This window comes from Plecotus auritus (genome assembly GCF_963455305.1).
Source record: "Plecotus auritus genome assembly, chromosome: 3".
NCBI classification, from domain to species: domain Eukaryota; kingdom Metazoa; phylum Chordata; class Mammalia; order Chiroptera; family Vespertilionidae; genus Plecotus; species Plecotus auritus.
Genome location: NC_137772.1, coordinates 202,647,037 through 202,668,362, shown reverse-complemented (window position 1 = coordinate 202,668,362; position 21,326 = coordinate 202,647,037). Strand labels below are relative to the sequence as shown.

General features: G+C 42.7%; 1 protein-coding gene across 2 annotated transcripts in view; it reads right to left on the bottom strand.

Moving 5' to 3' along the window:
• Positions 1-21,326, bottom strand: part of LRP6 (LDL receptor related protein 6) — a 149,320-nt gene that overhangs the window by 113,942 nt on the left and 14,052 nt on the right. For both annotated transcript variants that reach the window (XM_080661452.1, XM_080661453.1), the window contains exon 2: positions 9,974-10,367. In XM_080661452.1, the coding sequence (XP_080517578.1) occupies positions 9,974-10,367 (394 nt within the window). The remainder of the gene's footprint in view (positions 1-9,973; positions 10,368-21,326) is intronic.

The window sequence follows — 21,326 nt, the reverse complement described above, 5'->3', positions numbered from 1 at the left end:
TCCAGATCTTAGTTTCTAAATACCATTTGATTCCAAGGGTGAGGCAATAAAAGGACAAGATAAGTTTGGAACATCTTGTGCTACCAGACAGTAAAAAAGTGCTTAAAATATGATGAGGGACACAGGAACAAATATGAAGGCACTCCTCATGGCCAATATCTGGGACAATATGAGCAAGAAACAGTAATGGATTATAACCTACTAGAGGCCCAGTACACGAAATTTGTACATGGGAGGGGGGATCCCTCAGCCCGGCCTGCACCCTCTCACAATCTGGGATCCCTCGGGGGATGTTGGACTGCCAGTTTAGGCCCTATCCCGCAGTCGGACATCCAATCTGGGACCACTGGCTCCTAACCGCTAGCCAGCCTGCCTGCCTGCCTGATCGTCCCTAACCACTCTGCATTCCTGCCTGATTGCCCCTAACCATTCGCCCGCCTGCCTGATCACCCCTAACTGCTCGCCTGCCTGCCTGATCGCCCTCAACCGCTCCCCTGCCTGCCTGATCACCCCTAACCGCACGCCTGCCTGCCTGATCGCCCCTAACTGCTCACCTGCCTGCCTGATTGCCCTTAACTGCCTCTGCCTCGGCTTCGTCGAGAAGGACATCCGGAATGACATCCAGAAGGTTGTTCAGCTGTCCGGTCTAATTAGCATATTATGCTTTTATTATTATAAATAGAATAAAATAAATGCCTAAGAGTCCATACTAATGTAAGTAACAGTAATAGATTATAACCTATAGAATAAAGTAAATGTCCATGAGTACATACTAATATTAATTAACTGTGGGAGAGACAGGACAATTCTTCCTTAAGGCAGAATTCTAATTAATAATGCATACAAGAGGAAAGAATGGAACTAGAAAAAATAACCATTTGGCCAACACCACAGTAACAATTATTGGAAGCAAAAAAAATCAAAGAATGCTAATACTAGTGGATAAAGCATGAGAAACAGGGTTAACTGCATAGCTTTGAATACTTATTACAAGGGGAAAAATTAGTAAATGCAGTTAAAAAAATGCACACAAAAAACCCTGGCAAACAACACCATAAGCAAGTGATCAAATGTAATATCACCAGTATCCACATCATGTACCTGCTGATTGACCTAAGAAGAGCAAAGCATCCTTTCTGTGCTATTCTTGTAAAAATGTATAACCTTAATCTAATCATGAGAAAACATCAGACAAATCCAATTCTACAAAATGACTGGCCAGCAATCTTACAAAAGTCAAGGTTATGAAGACAAAGACTGCTAAAATATCCAAGATTAAAAAAGACTAAGGAGATAACAACAAAATGCAACCTGGGATTCTGGACCAGAAAAAGAACACTAGAGAGGAACTTGAAAAATTCAAATATGGTCTACGGATTAACAGCATTGCATCAGCATTAATTTCCTGGTCTAGGTAACTGTTCTACGGTTATATAAAATGACAATATTATGGGAAGCTGAGTGAAGGTTATAAACTCTATTATTTTTGAAACTCTTTTATAGGTTTAAAATTATTGATACACTATTTTCTACTTTTATGTAGGTTGACATTTTCTCATAATTCTTTTAAATGAGGAGCATAAAGAACTTCTAGAAAAGCAAAATACAGTCAATAATATTAAAAACTCAATGGGTTCATTATCAGGCACAGCTAAAGAAAGAATTCATTATATGGAAGGCAGATACAGAAGTTAATCAAAAAGTAATTCAGATAGATAAAGATACCCTATCTAATAAAACAGTAATATACAAATTGACCATCACTCCACTACACCCACAAGCCACACCCACCAGCCAATCAGGAGCGAATATGCAAATAAACCCAACCAAGATGGCTACAGCCACAGAGAGGAGGAGGAGGGAGGCTTGGGTTTCCCCGGCAATGGAGGAAGCCAAGCTTTCCGCCTGCCCTTGCTGGCCTAGGCCTCCACTCAAGGCTACAAAGTTTCAATGATAGAAGATACATAAACCCAAACAGAAATGGCAGCAGCCACGGAGTTGGAAAGAGCAGGAGGCTAGCGTTGCCCCTGGTGATGGAGGAAGCCAAGCTTTCCGCACACCCTGGCCGGCCCAGGCCTCGCTTAAGGCTACAAAGTTTCAATTATAGAAGATACATAAATCCCAATAGAAATGGCTGCCACCACGGAGCAAGCAGAAGGCTTGGCTCCACTCCAGGCTACAAAGTTTCAATTGTAGAAGATAAATAAATCCCAGATACCAGGGCCTCTGCTTGGGTCGCCAGGGGGTGTGGCTGGCCTGCAAACCACCACAGGCCCCTCGCCCAGGCTGCCCCACGCCCCAAGGGAACCCCCACCCTGATCCGGGACACCCTTCAGGACAAACCAGCTGGCCCCCACCCGTGCACCGGGCCTCTATCCTATCTAATAAACGAGTAATATGCAGATTGACCATCACTCCAACACACAAGATGGCTGCCCCCATGTGGTCAAAGATCCTGCCCCCATGTGGACACAAGATGGCCAGCAGGGGAGGGCAGTTGGGAAGAACCAGGCCTGCAAGGGAGGGCAGCTGTGGGCGATCAGGCCAGCAGGGGAGGGCAGTTGGGTGGAACCAGACCTGCAAGGGAGGGCAGTTGTGGGCGATCAAGCCTGCAGGGGAGGACAGTTAGGGGTGACCCAGCCAGCAGAGGAGGGAAGTTGGGGGTGACTGGGTCTGCAGGGAAGGGCAGTTGGGGGGGAGTCAGGCCTGCAGGGGAGAGTAGTTGGGGGGGTACCAGGCCTGCAGGGGAGGGCAGTTAGGGGTGACCAGGACTGCAGGGGAGGGCAGTTAGGGGTGACCAGGCCTACAGGGGAAGGCAGTTAGGGGCAAACAGGCTGGCAGGGGAGTGGTTAAGGGGTGATCAGGCTGGCAGGCAGAAGCAGTTAGGGGCAATCAGGAAGGCAGGCAGGCAAGCAGTTGGGAGCCAGCAGTCCTGGATTGTGAGAGGGATCCCAGATTGGAGAGGGTGCAGGCTGGGCTGAGGGACACACACCCCCGTGCACGAATTTCGTGCACCGGGCCTCTAGTAGATAATATAAAAGCAAAATTAAGAGGTATGGAGCGGAAAATCATACCTCAAACAAGCATTTCAAAGGAGACCCAAAAAATGAAGGGAAAGTAAGAAATAATGGATAATAATTTTCTAGAATTAAATAAAAATAATTATTACACTTCTAGAAACATGGGTTATACGCAAGATAAAAAACTATATAGCCACATCTAGACACTGTTAGGCAAAGCTGAAAAATATAAAAAGTTAAGGGCTGCTTTTAAATAAGCGGGGGAGGGGGGGCGGGGGGAACCTTACAAAGCAACAATAATTAGAAAATAGTAGGCTTATTAAAACAATTAAAGTCATAATACCTTCAAAGAACTTAGAAAAATGTCACTTATAATTCTATAATCAATCATCATTTCAAGAATGAAGGCAAAATATATACATTTTTAGATGAAGACCATGGGTTTACCATTATTTGCTGCAAAAAATATTAAAAAATATACCTCAAGCAGAAGGAAGCTGAACCCAAATGGATTAAGTGTAAAAAGTAATGGCCAAGTAAGAAATTGGTACAGTGAATAAATCTAAAAATACAGAATTTATAAAATCCTCCTTTAAATAAAGCTATAATGCTGCATCTTTAAAATAAATCATTTGCAAAAACAATGACAACAAAAAACGTAGCTTCAGCAAGATACTTTTTTCATGAAGAAGAAAGCACCACAAATGGAATCAGAAAATCTCAACTAAGAATCTGGCTTTCTCTATCTAATCTTGGCCAAAGGCCTTGGTTTCTTCAGCCAAAAGTGAAGGCATTTAGTTAGATCTGTAATATTCCGAACCAGTTCTAGATTTTATGGTTAGAAAATAGGGTTCCCCAATTACCAGCACATCTTTCAAAACAGAACTATATGTGACATAAAACGGGAGTCAGTGACTATGTTTTTACAAAATGTGATCTTAATAACTTCTGTTGAAAAAAGTAAATCTTTTAAGTAAAGATTCTGTTTTTAAGTAAACAATTGTAATCAAAGCCATACTTTGATTTAATTTAATTCAGAAATCATAAGTGCTCATGCTAACATTTACATTTGCTTAAAAAATGCTTTCTCTCCTAACTAAATGAAAACTAATAGGATTATAAAAGAAAACGTCAAGTCCAGGCCCTCAAAAAAATATTTATTGAATACCTACTATGTGGCAGGAACTATTTTAGTCATCTGGGATATACTAGAGTAGAAAATAATCAAGATATGACAATTATATGTATATAATTGATGGAAATTATAAACCATTCATTTTCCTTTAAGTTAGGTCTACAAGGATTTTTAAAGTAGAACTTCTAGTGTTCTTAATATTATTCTTAGCAACGATAAAAATGTATTTTGAAAATATGCAGTTGACCCTTGAATAATATGAGTCTGAACTGTATGGGTCCACTTACGTAAGGATTTGTCTCAATAAATACTATAAATATATTTTCTCTTATGATTTTCTTAATAACATTTTCTTTCCTCTAGCTTACTTTATTGTAATACAGAACATATAAAATGTGTTAATTGACTGTTAATGTTATCAGTAAGGCTTCCCATCAACAGAGGCCTGCTAGTAGTTAGTTTTTTGGGGAGCCCAAAGTTATATCTGCATATTTGACTGCATGGGGTTGGGGAGTTGGGCCTCTAACCCCTATATTGTTCAAGGGTCAGCTGTATATTAGTCTAAGCTGTTCAGTAGGAATTCACTTCTGACTGAATCACTAAAATTTAACTCTTTAAAAAATATCCAAAATGATCAGGAATATGAACAGATCCTTACAAAACAAAAAACCCTTGGGACTGTTTTATTTGTACATGAAACAGCAGTTCCTCAACATCACGAAGATTAGTACAGTCATTGTGAAACAGATTAAGGAACTCTATCATTAGGAGCAGCCATAATGTCAGGAATAAAGAATACAGCTTTCTGTAACTATGGTTGTTCATTTCTGTACCAATTTCTATACACATTTTCCTCTTCCTTATTCTGAATTGTACACTGCCAGTCAAAAGAAAAATAAATCTCAGACTAATAGAGCCCAAATTTAGGGAGGGAAATAAAAATCATCCTTCAGTCTAGGCTAAATGGACGGATTATACAAAGAACTCCATACATCAGAAAGCACACAGATGTCTGCACTAGTTCCCAGGGCTCAAACAATACTAGTCATTCAACAGCCTTCCTTTTACATAAGCTGATCTGAGAGAGCTCAGTCAGTTCTTCTGAACCTCATAACCCAGGATCCTGGAACTCTAATAAAGCCTACATTTTCCTCAGCACTGTTTTCATGTACTTTCTCTGGAAAGAAAACTTTATTTTTCCAAAAAAATAAATCTGGAAAACTCATTTCTTCTGTTTAATAAGTGATATACTCAATCTAAAATTACTTTTCCATTAAAATCACAATCCTTAACACAAATCTAAATCAACATGAAAGACTGCTTGATAAAATGTATTTTAAAATGCGTGAGTTTAAAATATAATTTTAACATATTTTTTATTGATTTCACAGAGGAAGGGAGAGGGAGAAAGAGAGAAAGATAAAAATATCAATGAGAGAGAATCATTGATCAGCTGCCTCCTGAGACATCAGCTAAGACATTGATCAGACCTGCCATTCAGAAGTAGAGCTCATTAGGGAATAAAATGATAATAATTAATTTACTAATTAAATTATTAGAACCTGAATAGTCAAAAGTTGTCTATAAATTCAGCTCCCTTGAATATGTACTATCACATAATCATTATCACATATAGAAATTATCAAATGCTGCTCCAGAGTTGTGGTAATCGAGATATTTTATCCAGCTACCTTCTTTAAGAGTTCTGTGGCTCCTCTAATTCCTTTAACACTCTTCCCCTCTACATATACATACTACATAATGTAGACAAACATATTTTGAAGGGAAAGTTCTTTCCCAAGTTTTCTGTCCTTAAATAGATAGTAAATCCTTAAAGGTTATTATCCCTCTCTCTCCAACAAGAGTACAAAAAAGCAGAGCTCTGAACATACTAAACATTTAATAGATATTTGGGTGAATTTCCAACATCACTCTCACAGTTCTAAGATTGAGTTTGTCAAAAAGAAAAAATATTTATCTTTTCATCAAAATATTACCCCCCAATGACCACCAAAAAACCCTGTGTTCTACAAAGCAGTAACCTCAAAAACATTTCAACACTACCTGAGACAAACCTTATTGGCAAAACACAGATTCCATTTCTCAAAAATATCTCACAAATTCTCAACAACCAAATTTGTCAAATCAGTACAATTCACTGCACATCCAACAGCTGCAACCTTCTCCTTGAGATACTCAACTCTTTTCCTACCACAAGAGTCACAAAAATATTTTCTGATGCCTTATTAAGTTAAATGACCATCTGACTTTCGCATGTAATTTAACAGCCATTTAAAATATATATAATTTTTATGTTATATAAAGTATATCCTATCAGTCAGTGGTCAGCAAACTCATTAGTCAACAGAGCCAAATATCAACAGTACAACGATTGAAATTTCTTTTGAGAGCCCAATTTTTTCAACTTAAACTTCTTCTAACACCACTTCTTCAAAATAGACTCGCCCAGGCCATGGTATTTTGTGGAAGAGTCACACTCAAGGGGCCAAAGAGCCGCATGAGGCTCACGAGTCGCAGTTTGCAGACCACGGTCCTATCTAATAAAGAGGGAATATGCTAACTGACCATCACTCCATCACAAAGATGGCTGCACCCACAGCTGAGGCCAAGCCTTAACGAGCAATCTGCAGGGACCTGAGGCTACATGCCCTCCCCCAACCCCGTGGGACTTGACAGGGGACCTCAGGCCACGCCCCCCCCCCCCCCGCCCTGGCATCAGGCTGGGGGACCTCAGGCCGCACCTCCTGCCTTGGCACCAGGCTGGGGGACCTTAGGCCATGCCCTCCACCCGGCGGGGCTTGATGGGGACCTCAGGCCTCGCCCCCTGCCCCGGTGCCAGGCCTGGGGACCTCAGGCTGCACCCCCCACCTGGCAGGGCTTGACGGGGGACCTCAAGGTGCACTTCCCGTCCTGGTGCTGGGCTAGGAGACCTCAGGCCGCTCCCTCCGCCCCAGTGCCAGGCCAGGGGACCTCAGGCTGTGCCCCCCACCAGGTGGGGCTTGACAGGGGACTTCAGGCCACATCCCCCACCCTGGCACCAGGCCGGGGGACCTCAGACTGCACCCCCCCATCTGGTGGGGCTTGACAGGGGACCTCAGGCCATGCCTCCCACCTTGGCACCAAGCCGGGGGACCTCAGACCACGCCCCCCCCCCAGCTGGGCTTGACGGGGGACCTCAAGGTGCGCTTCCCGTCCTGGTGCTGGGCTAGGGGACCTCAGGCTGCTCTCCCTACCCCAGCGCCAGTCCAGTGAACCTCAGGCCGTGCCCCCCACCAGGTGGGGCTTGACAGGGGACTTCAGGCTGCGCCCCCCACCCCAGCACCAGGCCAGGGGACCTGAGGCTGCACCCCCCTGCCTGGTGGGGCTTGACAGGGGACCTCAGGCCGTGCTCCCCACCCAGCAGGGCTTGACAAGGGACCTCAAGGTGCACCCCCAGTGCTGGGTCGGGGGAACTCAGGCCACGCCCCCACCCAGCGGGGCTTGACCGGGGACCTGAGGCTGCACCCCCCTGCCAGTGGGGCTTGACGGGGGACCTGAGGCTGTGTCCCCCTGCCGGTGGGGGCTTGACAGGGGACCTCAGGCCATGCCCCCCACCCAGCAGGGCTTGACAGGGGATCTCAGGCTGTGTCCCCCACCTGGCGGAACTTGATGGGGGACCTCAAGGCACGCCCCCCGCCCTGGTCTGGGGGACCTCAGGCCACGCCCGCCCCCATCCTGGCGCCGGGCCAGGGGACCTGAGGCTACGTCCCCTGCCCAGTGGGGCTTGACAAGGGTGGGACTGGCCAGGTCTGGATCTAGCCCAATGGGAAGGGGGCCAGCCGGGTTTGGGTCTCAGGTGATTTTGAGGCACATGTGGGTGGGCGGGGACTTGACTCTGGGTCCCATGGTGAGCCCCAGACTCTGACAGGAGGAAGGTTTTCATATACATTTTACTAATTTTCTTTCATCTCTGACACTTCTATTATAAAGGGCAAACAGCAATATTAAATTATTTCCTCTAATTAATCCCCTCTTAATGAGCACTAATTTCATGCACCAGGCCACTAGTATAAATATATTTGTGTTTTCCAGAATCCTTTATCCTAAAATGTCACTACACTATTGCCCATGTTTTCTTTTATAGTCAAACAAATCTTTTCATTTTCCTACATGAAGGTAGCTGATGTTCCAAGGTACCTTCTTTAACCTTTGTCACCAAATAAGACCTGGTATCAAGACAAAGGAGCACATATAAACCTTTCTTTCATTTTCCCTAAGTTTCGTTTTATTACATAATAATAACAGCCTCCTTTTTATAAATGAGTTTTAAAACATTTTAACATACTTGAAAGTAAAAAAAATCAAAATATTAAAAGTTATTTACAGGTTATCTTTAGATTTTAATCAATTATTAGTAACTCACTTCAGGTTCATGTTGAGATAGTTATATATACTTAGCCATGACAGACCCTGGTATGACAATGTATTCAACACAGAAATATCAAGGAATGGTATATGGCAGGACTGAAGCACAGTAACAAAGAAGCATGTGGGGACACAGTTCACATTTTCTAATGGGATTTACCCACAGCTTTAAGTTTCCCTTCTCATTTGAAAATAAACCTTTATAGCAAACTAGTGGCCCGGTGCACAAAATTCAGGCACAGAGGGGGTGGGAGGGAGGGTGGTCCCTCAGCCCGGCCTGCACCCTCTCCAATCGGGGACCCCTCAGAGGATGTCCGACTGCCTGTTTAGGCCCGATCCCTGTAGGACCAGGCCTAAACAGGCAGTCAGACATCCCTCTCGCAATCCAGGACCACTGGCTCCTAACCTCTCGCCTGCCTGCCTGATCGCCCCTAACCACTCTGCATGCCAGCCTGCTCGCCCCCAACTGCCCCCCCTTGCCAGCCTTCTCACCCCCAACTGCCCCCTCTGCCAGCCTGCTTGCCTCCAATTGCCCCCCCTGCCAGCCTGATCACCCCCAACTGCCCCCTGCTGGCCTGATCACCCCCAACTGCCCCCCAGATTGCCCCAACTGCCCCCCACTGCCGGCCTGCTCACCCCCAACTGCCCGCCCCCCGCTGGCCTGATCACCCCCAACTGCCCTCCACTGCCGGCCTGCTCGCCCCCAACTGCCCCCACTGCCAGCCTGCTAGCCCCCAACTGTTCCCCCCCGCCAGCCTGCTCGTCCCCAACTGCCCTCCCCTCCTGTCCTGATCGCCCCTAACTGCCTCTGCCTCGGCCCTGCCACCATGGCTTTGTAGGAAGGATGTCCAGAAGGTCTCTGGGAAGGTCTACAAGTCTAATTAGCACATTACCGTTTTATTAGTATAGATATATATTTAGTTAACTGGAAATGTATTATTTAACAACTTATTATTTTTCATTCAATACTGACATTAAATAATACTTTAGAGTTTAATATAAAAGATACCAGTATTAAAAATAACTATGTATATAAAAAAACTTGTAAGATGCAGATGTTTCTATCATCTTGAGCTATCAAATACTACTTTTGTTAATTCTTCATTCCTTCTTCTCTGCCTTCTAATTATCCTCTCATAATTACAAAAATAAATGGAGAAGAAAAACCAAGAACTATAATTTTGCAATATGAGAAACACAAAACTACTTACAGAAACACCTTACTATAAAAACACAACATAAATGCCCACATTCAAGTGTACGTGACAAAGAAGCCCAAAGAATTTAACATTTGGTTTTTGCTCTATCTTCTCTTTGTGGTGAGAGGGGTCTATGCTAGTGGAGAGAAATCAGGAGGAGATGCAATATCCTTTGTACATTACACAAAACTTACCCACTTGAAGGATCTAAGGCAATAGCTCTAGGTTGATCCAACTCTTGCCAAAATAAAACTTTTCGTAAAGATCCATCTAGATTAGAAACTTCAATCCGATTAGTTTCAGAATCTGTCCAGTATAATTTTTCTCCAAGCCAATCGCATGCCAGCCCATCAGGAGATAATAATCCAGAAACGACAACATTCTGTACACTCTCAGTTTTGTTAAACTCTGTTCGTTTAATGGCTTCTTCGCTGACATCACTCCAGTATATCAAGCCATGACCAAACACAAAGTCCACCGCAGCTGCATCTTCCAAGCCTCCAACTACAATTGTAGCATTCTCTTTGCCATTTGTAGCATCAACCAATCGTAAATCCCGTCTGTTTGCATAAAGTAACAAAGGGGCCGCTAGGACAAAAAAAGAAAAAGATGTAAGTAAATGGGAAGAAATGTATTTGTTCTTACAAACTGAATTTCAAGTCAGCATCAGTGAATAAATACTATCAAAAAATAGTAAATAAATAGAAGCAGTCTTAAAATATTTTTGCAGCATCTTATTTATATTTTTTAAATATATTTTTATTGGTTTCAGAGAGAAAGGGAGAGAGAGAGAGAAACATCAATGATGAGAGAACCATTGATCAGCTACCTACTACTACACGCCCCACACTGGGGATCAAGCCCGCAACCCAGGCATGTGCCCTGACCAGGAATCAAACCATGACCTCCTGGTTCAAAGGTTGACACTCAACCAATGAGCCACACCAGCAGGCATTTTGTAGCATTTTAGATATAAAAAGTTGTAAGAGAGGAAATCAATTCCACCAGGACAATCTTTTCTTATTAAAATAGTCTGTCAAATAAAATTAAACAGTTTGACCCTACCAAGAATTGGCAAAGATATGGAGCCAGCAGAATGCTCATACTGTACTGGGGGGCTGGGAGGTGTAAAATGTACAGCTATCTTGGAAAACAGTTTGGCAGTTTCTTAAAAGATTAAAGATAAAGCCATGACTGGTGTGGCTCAGTTGGTTGGGCGTCATCCCGTGCATCAAAAGGTTGCTGGTTCGCCCAGCTGGCATGGCTCAGTGGTTGAACGTCGGCCTACAAATAAGGAAGTCACAGTTCTATTCCCGGTCAGGCAACATGCCCAGGTAGTGGGCTCGATCCCCAATGTGGGGCATGCAGGAAGCAGCCAATCAATGATTCTCTCTCACTACTGATATTTTTCTCTCTCTCTGTCCCTCTCCCTTCTTCTCGGAAATCAATAAAAATATTTAATTTTTAAAAAAAGATTAGAAATACAACCTACAGTGTGATCCAGCCATATCACACTTTGGTATTTACTCAATAGAAATAAAAGCATACATCAATACCAAGACCTGTACATAAATGTTCACAGCAGTTTATTTGTAATAACCCGAACTGGAATCAACCCAAATATCAACAAATTAATGGATTAATAAATTGTGATATATTCATACAATAAAAAGTAATGAACTATTTGTACAACTAATATGGGTGAATCTCAAAATAATGTACAGTGAAAGAAGTCAGACAAAAGAGTATACAGTATATTGCATAACTCCATTTATATAAAATTTTAGAAAATTCAAATTGTTTTAACAGAAAGCAGATCAGTAGTTGTCTGGAGGTGGGAGGAGAAAGTAAAAAAATGGGAGGCAGGAATTATAAAGGGGCATGAGGAAACTTTTGTGGGTGATGGCTACATTACATTGCCTATGACAGTCGTCGGCAAACTCATTAGTCAACAGAGCCAAATATCAACAGGACAACGCTTGAAATTTCTTTTGAGAGCCAAATTTTTTAAACTTAAACTTCTTCTAACGCCACTTCTTCAAAATAGACTCGCCCAGGATGTGGTATTTTGTGGAAGAGCCACACTCAAGGGGCCAAAGAGCCGCATGTGGCTCCGAGCCACCGTTTGCTGACCACTGGCCTATGATGATGGTTCCAGAGATGTATATATGTCAAAACTTATTTACATTTTATACTTTAGATATGTGCAATTTATTGCAGAACAATTATGCTATAATAAAACTGTTATATAAATAGTCTGGCAGAGATAGTTCTTAATACAATTATTTTATTCTTTTATATTAATATTAGAATGACTTAATACCAAAACTAAATATAGAGTCTATCCTAAATAGTACTTTGAGAAAGCTGAAGCTACTATTAGGACTGAAGTAGTACCAATGTTATATTTGGGTTTTTTTAAAGTATCTGTTCCAAGCTTCAGACATTGACTTTCCTGGTATCAACAGTAAAGATGTAGAGCACCACTACCCAACAGACTTTCTGTGATGATGGAAGTGTTCTCTACACTATGCAACGCAGTAGCCACCAGCCACATGTGACTATGGAGCACTTAAAATGTGGCTAGTGTGACAAAGAAATTAATTTTTTAATTTTATTTACTCTTAATTCATTAAAATTTAAATAAATAAGTGGCTGTACAGAATAGGCTGAGGTGAAAAACACAAGTGAGGCAGCAAAAAAAGACCAGTTATGATGCACTAATCCACATGATCTTCTCTCACAATTACTTACCAAAGGTTTAAAATACATCTCCCAAAGCGAAGACCACGTACCATTTAAAAGCAACCACTCCCTCTTTTAAGAAATTCATTTCAAAACATTAAGATGCTCAAAAAAGTGCTAAGTAAGCCAATTTATGGACTATGTCTGCCAAATGGAGTTATGATGTCCACTAATTTCATCTGTAAGTACAACAAACATGAACTTCTTTTCTAAGCTTAAATCCAATGTTCTTAGACAAAAACAAATGGGCAGAGAGTTTTAAAAAGTGACTAAGAGTTCTTTCTGCTTATTCAGTGTATTTACTGCTGCTATCAGCAAATTAGTAAATTACCCTCTCAGATTCACTATTTTTTTAATGTTTTTATTGATTTGAGAGAGAAACATTAATTGGCTGCCTTTTGCATGCCCCCAATTGGGGATCGAGCCAACCACCCAAGCATGTGACCCCACTGGGAATTGAACCTACCACCTTTCAGTGCATGGGGCAAATATCAACCAACTGAGCCACACCGGCCAGAGACCTCACAGATTCACTTTTACCTCATTTCAGGCTTTCAAACATCACACTGATTTATCAGTCCCTACTGTGTCCACTGCATTATCTTAAAACTAGGGGCCCAGTGCACGAATTCATGCACCTTGAAAGGAACTGTTCGGTTGTTCCACTGTGGTAAGCACAGGGGCGGGTCTCGACACATCCTCCACACCCCCGCCTGGCCCCTCCCACCGCGGTCCCTGGTCCCCTCTCTGCCAGCAGCCCCGCTCCCACTGCCACCGCTCCCACGCGCTGACGGCACTGGCCCTGCTCACACCCACTGATGGTGTGGAATGATTGGGGCCAGTGCCAGAAGCAGGTATGAGCGGGGGCTGCTGCCCCAATCACCTCTCAGTTGCAGGAGAAGGTGGAGAAGCCCTCAGGGGCAATTGGGGCCAGCAGCCACCACTTGCACCCACTGATGGCGCTGAGTGATCGGGACCGGCGCTGGACACCGGCTACAGGTGCAAGCAGGGCCGGCACTGGCAGTGGGTGCGAGCAGCGGCTCCAGCGCTGGCACCGGGTGCAAGTGGGGCCGGCACTGACATTAGGTGCGAGCGGGGCCGGCGCTGGCAGCAGGTGCGAGTGCCAGGCGGGACCGTGGCGCATGGGAGCAAAGAATTTTTAGCAACCACCAGAGGCTCACCCCAATGACAGCGACCGGCGCCCCACCTTGGTCTGGCGCCCCTGCTCACCTGCCCCACCATCTCGCCGTGGCCAACGCCCGCCATGTTCCACACACGCCCCCTGGTGGTCAGTGCACGTCATAGTGACCGGTTGTTTGGTTGTTCGGTTATTCCGCCATTTGGTCTATTTGCTTATTAGCCTTTTATTATATAGAATAACCCTCATAATATGGGCCAATTATAAAAATCAGAAAATAGATCCCTATTAGTTAAAGGTAGAATGCTAAATGCTACATAATCTAATATTTATTGGGCACCTATCTCTATGGCACTATGCTTGGAAAACCATGTGCCAAATCTGCGTTTGGCATTAGGTGATACCTAAATGTCTTTTTATGACTGTCAAGTTAAACATTAACATTTCTACTGAACTACAAAATCCAAAGGAACTTTCTGGTCATTTAAGCCCTCCTTCATAGTACAAGAAAAAAAGTGTGTGTGTGTGTGTGTAAGTTAGCAGTACTGATTATTTATAATTAAGGATTTTCTAAAGAACTATATGTAAACCTACACATATTGAAAGGAAATTATAGAATTCATCCTAACTACCCTTCTGATACTTAAATACTTTCTACTATAGTGTCACCAATATCTGTTTAGCAATATATTAATGGCATAGCTAAAAGGTATAATTTGTGCAATACTTTCAATCTACTAAAGAAATACATTGGGTCCACACATACTTGCTCCTAGTTATAGCATATATGCCCTCAATATCTTCCATTCCAAAGATGTTACCTTCTGACTTCCTAAAACCCATATAACCCGAATAGCCACCATCATTTCTTTAGTAGGACCTACATAGGTATGTAGGAATCCTTATTTTCTTTTAGTAACTTCCTACCAAACTTTCACTAGTAGCCTTTCTAAACGTTTTCTGCATTCCTAAAGACAACTTGCATGCTTTGAATCATTCATTTTCAGATCATCTCATAACATAATCTTAGTGAAGCAGGAAGCAAGGTAAAATGTCTTACATCCTCAACACTTTTCCTTCCCTTTTCTACTTCTAATACTTCAACTTTATCCAACTCTAAAAGCTTTCTGATTTCCTTTTCCTAAAATAAAAAGTCTCACCTTGGCCAGCACGGCTTAGGGGTTAGAGCACTGGCCTGAGCACCGAAGGATCGCAGGTTCAACTCCTGGTCAAGGTATGTAACTGGGTTGCATGTTTGATTTTTAGATCAGATTGTGGAAAATTTCTTTTAAATATTAGTTAATATGTTTACCATATTACTATTGTGCAGGCAACTGTGTTAAGAATTGTGGATAAAATTAGTTATAAGATATGGCTCCTGTTCCCAAGGGGCAGAGATCCTAGTTGAAATTGGAAATACACTTTTTAAAAATGCCAGTATCACCCTGGCTGGTGTGGCTCAGTTGGTTGGAGTGTCATCCTGTACACCAGAAGGTGATGGGTTTGATTCCCCATCAAGACACATTATCCAAAAAAATTTGTAGAGTACTGGCCAAATGCTCACAAATGCCCCATTGAATTGGCTTGACCAAAGTTAGTCAGGCTTTTCTCTTCCTCACAGATCTCTAAATTTTATCTAGCTCTAAACAAGCCAATGAAGAGTTCTTTAATACTTAAAAAATAATTAATATTTTTATTGCTTTTAGAGATCAGCTGCCTCCCACAGGCACCACAACCAGAGATCAAACCCACAACCTGGTATGTGCCCAGACTGGGAATCAAACAGCAACCTTTTGGTGCATGGGACAACACTCAACCAATGAACTCTTAGTCCTCTCTTAAGGATTCATTCTGAGCATCAGCTGACCACAGAAAAATATATACCTCCGAGGAAACCAAGATGGCGGCATAGGTAAGCACCTAAACTGCTGCCTCGCACAACAATTTCAAAACTACAACTAAAAGACAGAACGGACACCATCCAGAACCACAGGAAAGCTGGCTGAGTGAAAATTCTACAACTAGAAGGAAAGAGAAAAGCTCACAGAGAATTGGAGGTATGGCAAAGGGGCTTTGTGCGCACAGAGAGGAAGGGCGGCTGAGAGCCTGGCTGACTTTCTCTGGCGGAAGGGGGAAGGAAGCCCCCGACCGCACTGAACCCCAGTTCTGACTGCAATGAACCCCAGTTCCGGGCGAGCCCCTGGGGACCCACGCTCTTACGGGGGGAGTCTGGACTCTCAGGCGGAGACTCGAGAGCCGGGGAAGGCAGAAGTCTGAAGGCGCGCGCGTGCCAGTGCGCACAAAGGCTGCGGAGGTTGCCACAGGCTTTCCCTAGTGGAAGGGAGTCAGAGGCTCCTGACTGCAATGGGCCCCAGTTCTGACTGCACTGAACCCTGGTTCCAGGCGAGCCCCTGGGGACCCACGCTCTTGTGGGGGGAGTCTAGACTCTCGGGCGGAGACTCGGGAGCCGGGGAAGGCAAAGGTCTGAAGGTGCGCACGTGCACGCAAGGGCAAGGCTGACGGGAAGCCAAGACTGAGACTCCACCCCATCCAAGCTGAGCACAGAGGCTATTGCAATTTGTCAAGTCTAATCCTATAAGGCTGTCTCCAGCACCAAACTTCTCCCAGCATAGACACAGCTGATCCTTACAGCCAACTGGCCTGAAGGTCAATTCTTCCCAGTGATACCAACAACAATCAAGACTTAATTACAACAAGGCTGTACACACAGTCCACAAAGGGGTGCACCAAGAGTGTCCACCTCAGGTTAACTGGGGAGGCAGACCCACTGGGCCATATTGGAAACCTAGCACACAAATCTACCTTACCAACTCAGGGAAGGAGTGAAAATGCGGCGTCAAAGAAACAGATCACAAACGAAAGAAATGGAGGAAAACAAATGACTGGATATAGAATTCAAAACCACGGTTATAAGGCTTTTCAAGAATATCCTAGAAAAGGCCAATAAATATAACAAGACCCTGGAAGATATGAAAAAGGACCAACTAGAAATTAAACATACACTGACTGAAATAAAAAATATTATACAGAGACCCAAAAACAGACAAGAGGAACACAAAAATCAAGTCAAAGAACTGAAATACAAAGAAGCAAAAAACACTCAACCGAAAAAGCAAAAAGAAAAAAAAAAAATCCAAAAAGTTGAAGATAGTGTAAGAAGCCTCTGGGACAACTTCAAGCGTACCAACATCAGAATTATGGGGGTGCCAGAAGAAGAGAGAGAGCAAGATACTGAAAACCTATTTGAAGAAATAAAGACCGAAAACTTCCCCCACCTGGTGAAAGAAATAGACTTACAAGTCCAGGAAGCGCACAGAACCCCAAACAAAAGGAATCCAAAGAGGACCACACCAAGACACATCATAATTAAAATGCCAAGAGCAAAAGACAAAGAGAGAATATTAAAAGCAGCAAGAGAAAAACAGTTAGTTACCTACAAGGGAGCACCCATACGACTGTCAGCTGATTTCTCAACAGAAACTATGCAGGCCAGACGGGAGTGGCAAGAAATTTTCAATGTGATGAATAGCAAGAACCTACAACCAAGATTACTCTACCCAGCAAAGCTATCATTCAGAACTGAAGGGCAGATAAAGAGCTTCACAGATAAGAAAAAGCTAAAGGAGTTCATCACCACCAAACCAGTATTATATGAAATGCTGAAAGGTATTCTTAAAGAAGAGGAAGAAGAAAAAAGTAAAGAGAAAAATTATGAACAACAAATACATATCTATCAACAAGTGAACCTAAAAATCAAGTGAATTAAAAACCTGAGGAACAGAATAATCTGGTGAATATAATAGAATCAGGGGCATAGAAAGGGAGTGGACTGATAATTCTCAGGGGTAAGGGGTATGGGTGGTTCATGAAGAGACTGGACAAAAATCATACACCTATGGATGAGGACAGTGGGGGGGGAGGTAAGGGCAGAAGGTGGGGTGGGAACTGGGTGGAGGGGAGCTATGGGGGGAAAAGGAGAAACAATTGTAATAATCTGAATAAAGATTTATTAAAATAAAAAAAATTAAAAAAGAAAGAAAAAGATATACCTCCTGTTAAACTGCCCCTGTCATGCCATCTGCTAACCCTCACTTGCTTATCCCACTCTCCCACAAAGATCCTGCTGGCACTATTCACTTCTACTATAAGAGAAAAGCCTTTTTGTGTTTGATTTTGAAATACCTGCATATCTCATGGTCAGAGCATTCTCCCTAATGAAATAGTATCCTATCTAATAAAGAGGGAATATGCTAATTGACCCTCACACCACCGCAAAGGTGGCGGCGCCCGCAGCCAATAAGGGAATATGCTAATTGCTGCCCTACCCTCAAAGATGGTGGCACCCATAGCCAATAAGGAGGGAATATGCTAATTGACTGTCAGGCCCTCAAAGATGGTGGCACCTAGTCCCCTCAGCCCTGCCGGGGCGGCAGGCACACAGCAAGGCCAGGCCCACCCCCAGGCAGGCTGGGCCACACCGCGTGCCTGCCTCCGGAGTCCCCCAGTCCCCTCAGCCCCCCAGCCCCCCATGGCCGGCCCGAGGCGCAGGCAAGCCTCGGATGGCGGCTGCCCAGCCACCCAGGGCCACCTGAGGCTCAGGTAACCAGGGCCGGCCGAGGCTTGCGCTGCCGGCAGTGGCAGCAGCAGAGGTGTGATGGGGTGTCATCTTCCCCAGATCGCCAGGTCACCTCCCACCCCTAAGGGCTCCTGGACTGTGAGAGGCCGGGCTGAGAAACCCGCCCCCCTCCAGTGCATGAATTTTCATGCACCAGGCCTCTAGTTTTAAAATAAAGTCTCTCCCTAAATAAGGATTTATTTTTAATTGATATCTGCATGGTGATGTGATTTGGATGAGGATTGGACGTCACCTATGAACCCTTGCCAATCCTCATCTCAATAATGTCACTTTGTGAGTCATTTAAACTCCTCTCCTGTTCAGAGGAGGGATCTTTCTTTGAGTTCAACTCTTAGAACAGTGCTCCATCTTGTCTATAGCAACACAGTAAAGAATTACTTTAATATTTTCAAGCAAAGAAAATTTTTCTTTGGCTCTTTTGAGTAGAGAATCACACCCTGACTCAAGTCAGAATATTCCCAGCTCTTCTATGAGGCCTCTTCTATTTTCCCTGGAGTCCTCACAGGAGAATATTCTTTCCCAGTCTCTTTAAATCCCTATGTCTGATTTAAATTTCTAATCCCATAGATAACTCTCATTCTATTGGGAACCTTCCCTCTTCTTCCACGGACTGCACACTTCACCATAACAAAACTACTTTAAGTTCAATAACTTCAAAAAATGGCAAAATTTTCCTAAAGATAATTTAGAACATCAACATCCTCCTTGGGGAAATTTAGGAGCTCCCCGAACTAGCTCACCTAAAACCTCTCCTTTCCCATCACCCTCTGCTCTTCTTTCCTCCCTTTTACCACCCTCTGCCTTGCCTTTAGCTCTCTTGAATTCTTAATCTATCCTCCTTTAATACTCCAGTCTCCACCATCCCTCTATCCACCCCTGTCATACCTTTCCCTTCCCATTTCAACTCCTTATCTCCCTGTAGTCATTTGAGCTTTAAGGCTCCCTTTCCCCCACTAGGGACTCATGAGGGGATCAGGGACCTGAAGTTTAAAAACCTAATTGGAAACAGGCTAAATCTGTTAACCCCATGGTCAGCAAACTGCGGCTCGCGAGCCACATGCGGCTCTTTGGCCCCTTGAGTGTGGCTCTTCCACAAAATACCACGGCCTGGGCGAGTCTATTTTGAAGAAGTGGCATTAGAAGAAGTTTAAAAAATTTGGCTCTCAAAAGAAATTTCAATCGTTGTACTGTTGATATTTGGCTCTGTTGACTAATGAGTTTGCCGACCACTGTGTTAACCATTCAGATGAGCTTTAGAAAGACCCAGACAGCCCCTGGTCTCTCTTCTTTTCCTCACCCAACATTTAGTCCACAACCTCCATAAGAGTACACATCTGAGCAAAAAAAAAAATCTTAAAGGTCTCCTCCACAAATATTGTTGAGGAGACTTCAGCCCTCATATTGACTGAGTAGAAAACACAATTATGGTTTTTAAAAATGTAAAGGTAAAGAAAGGACAAGAACTAGCTCTTTTATTATCACCAGTGAGTTGTAAATTTCAAACTGAAGTTATAAGCTCTCTACCTGTGTCTATTATATGTTTTAATTATGTATGTAAAATATTTCTCTACCTCCAGACAGTATTACCAATTATAATTTTAGATTACAAAATCCCTTAAATGAGTTCTATTCTGATATACTTGAAGATAAATGGGACCTCATATAAATTAAATATTCCTAGGATTTTCAGAAATTAAGGAAATTAAACTTCTTATACTTTCAAAAGTATTTTTATAGAAACTAACCCAAATGTTTTAAGAATCTGTTAACATTTAAATATTTGGCAAATAAGACTACTTCAATATTGCTGGCTTAAAAAAACAGCTGTTTTTTTGAGTTATCAGCATTAAATATGACACAAGCATATATTTTTATTCTACTTGAATATGTTCCTCCTAAACTTTTACAAATTTCTAATAGAATAAACTAGCATTTCATCTACGTTTGTAGCTAGCCAAGTTAATTATTCTGACAAACTTTATTTCAACAGTTATTATGTTTTGTAATAAGCAAACTTAAAGATAGTTTCCAAAATATTTTAATAACTTAAAACTTGACACTTGCCGTAACCGGTTTGGCTCAGTGGATTGAGCATTGGCCTGTGGACTGAAAGGTCCCAGGTTCGATTCCGGTCAAAGGCATGTACCTTGGTTGCGGGCACATCCCCAGTGGGAGGTGTGCAGGAGGCAGCTGATCGATGTTTCTCTCTCATCGATGTTTCTAACTCTACTCCTCTCCGTTTCTCTCTGTAAAAAAATCAATAAAATATATTTTTTAAAAAACACCTGACACTTATGCTAAGGTGATTCATGGATATTCATTAAATACCTACGTCACTTCAAAGTAAGAGAGAACAGTGAAATATAGAAGCATTCCAATTTTATACTGTTTTTTTTTTTTTAGTCTTATTTTTATGGTACCAAAAAGCTTTAAATATCTGAGTCTATTTAATGAACATACTGATTTTTGCTACATTGAGAAGTTGTACTATCACAAAGTATATGGCTATAAAAAGTTGTAAGATGTATATTCATAAGCTCTGCCAGTCTACTTTTGGCGTATCACAGACAGTTCACAATTATTCGCCTCAGTTTTCTCTAAAAATAGCAGGTATTATAATTTTAAATTATAAATTTATGCTCATGAGACTACTAAGAGAAATAGTGACAGAAAAGAACGCTGTTTGCGAAGTATGTAGGACAGGGGTGGGCAAACTTTTTGACTCGAGGGCCACAATGGGTTCTTAAACTGGACCGGAGGGCCGGAACAAAAGCATGGATGGAGTGTTTGTGTGAACTAATATAAATTCAAAGTAAACATCATTACATAAAAGGGTACGGTCTTCTTTTTTTTTATTTCAATAGTTTTATTCATTTCAAACATTTTAACAAGAAGAATGTAAACACTAATTATTATAATTTGAAACTTCAAAAAATGGAGGAATCATAGCACAATCACATACCTTATATTGAAGATGGCAAAGGCAAAATAAAATTGCCTAACAATG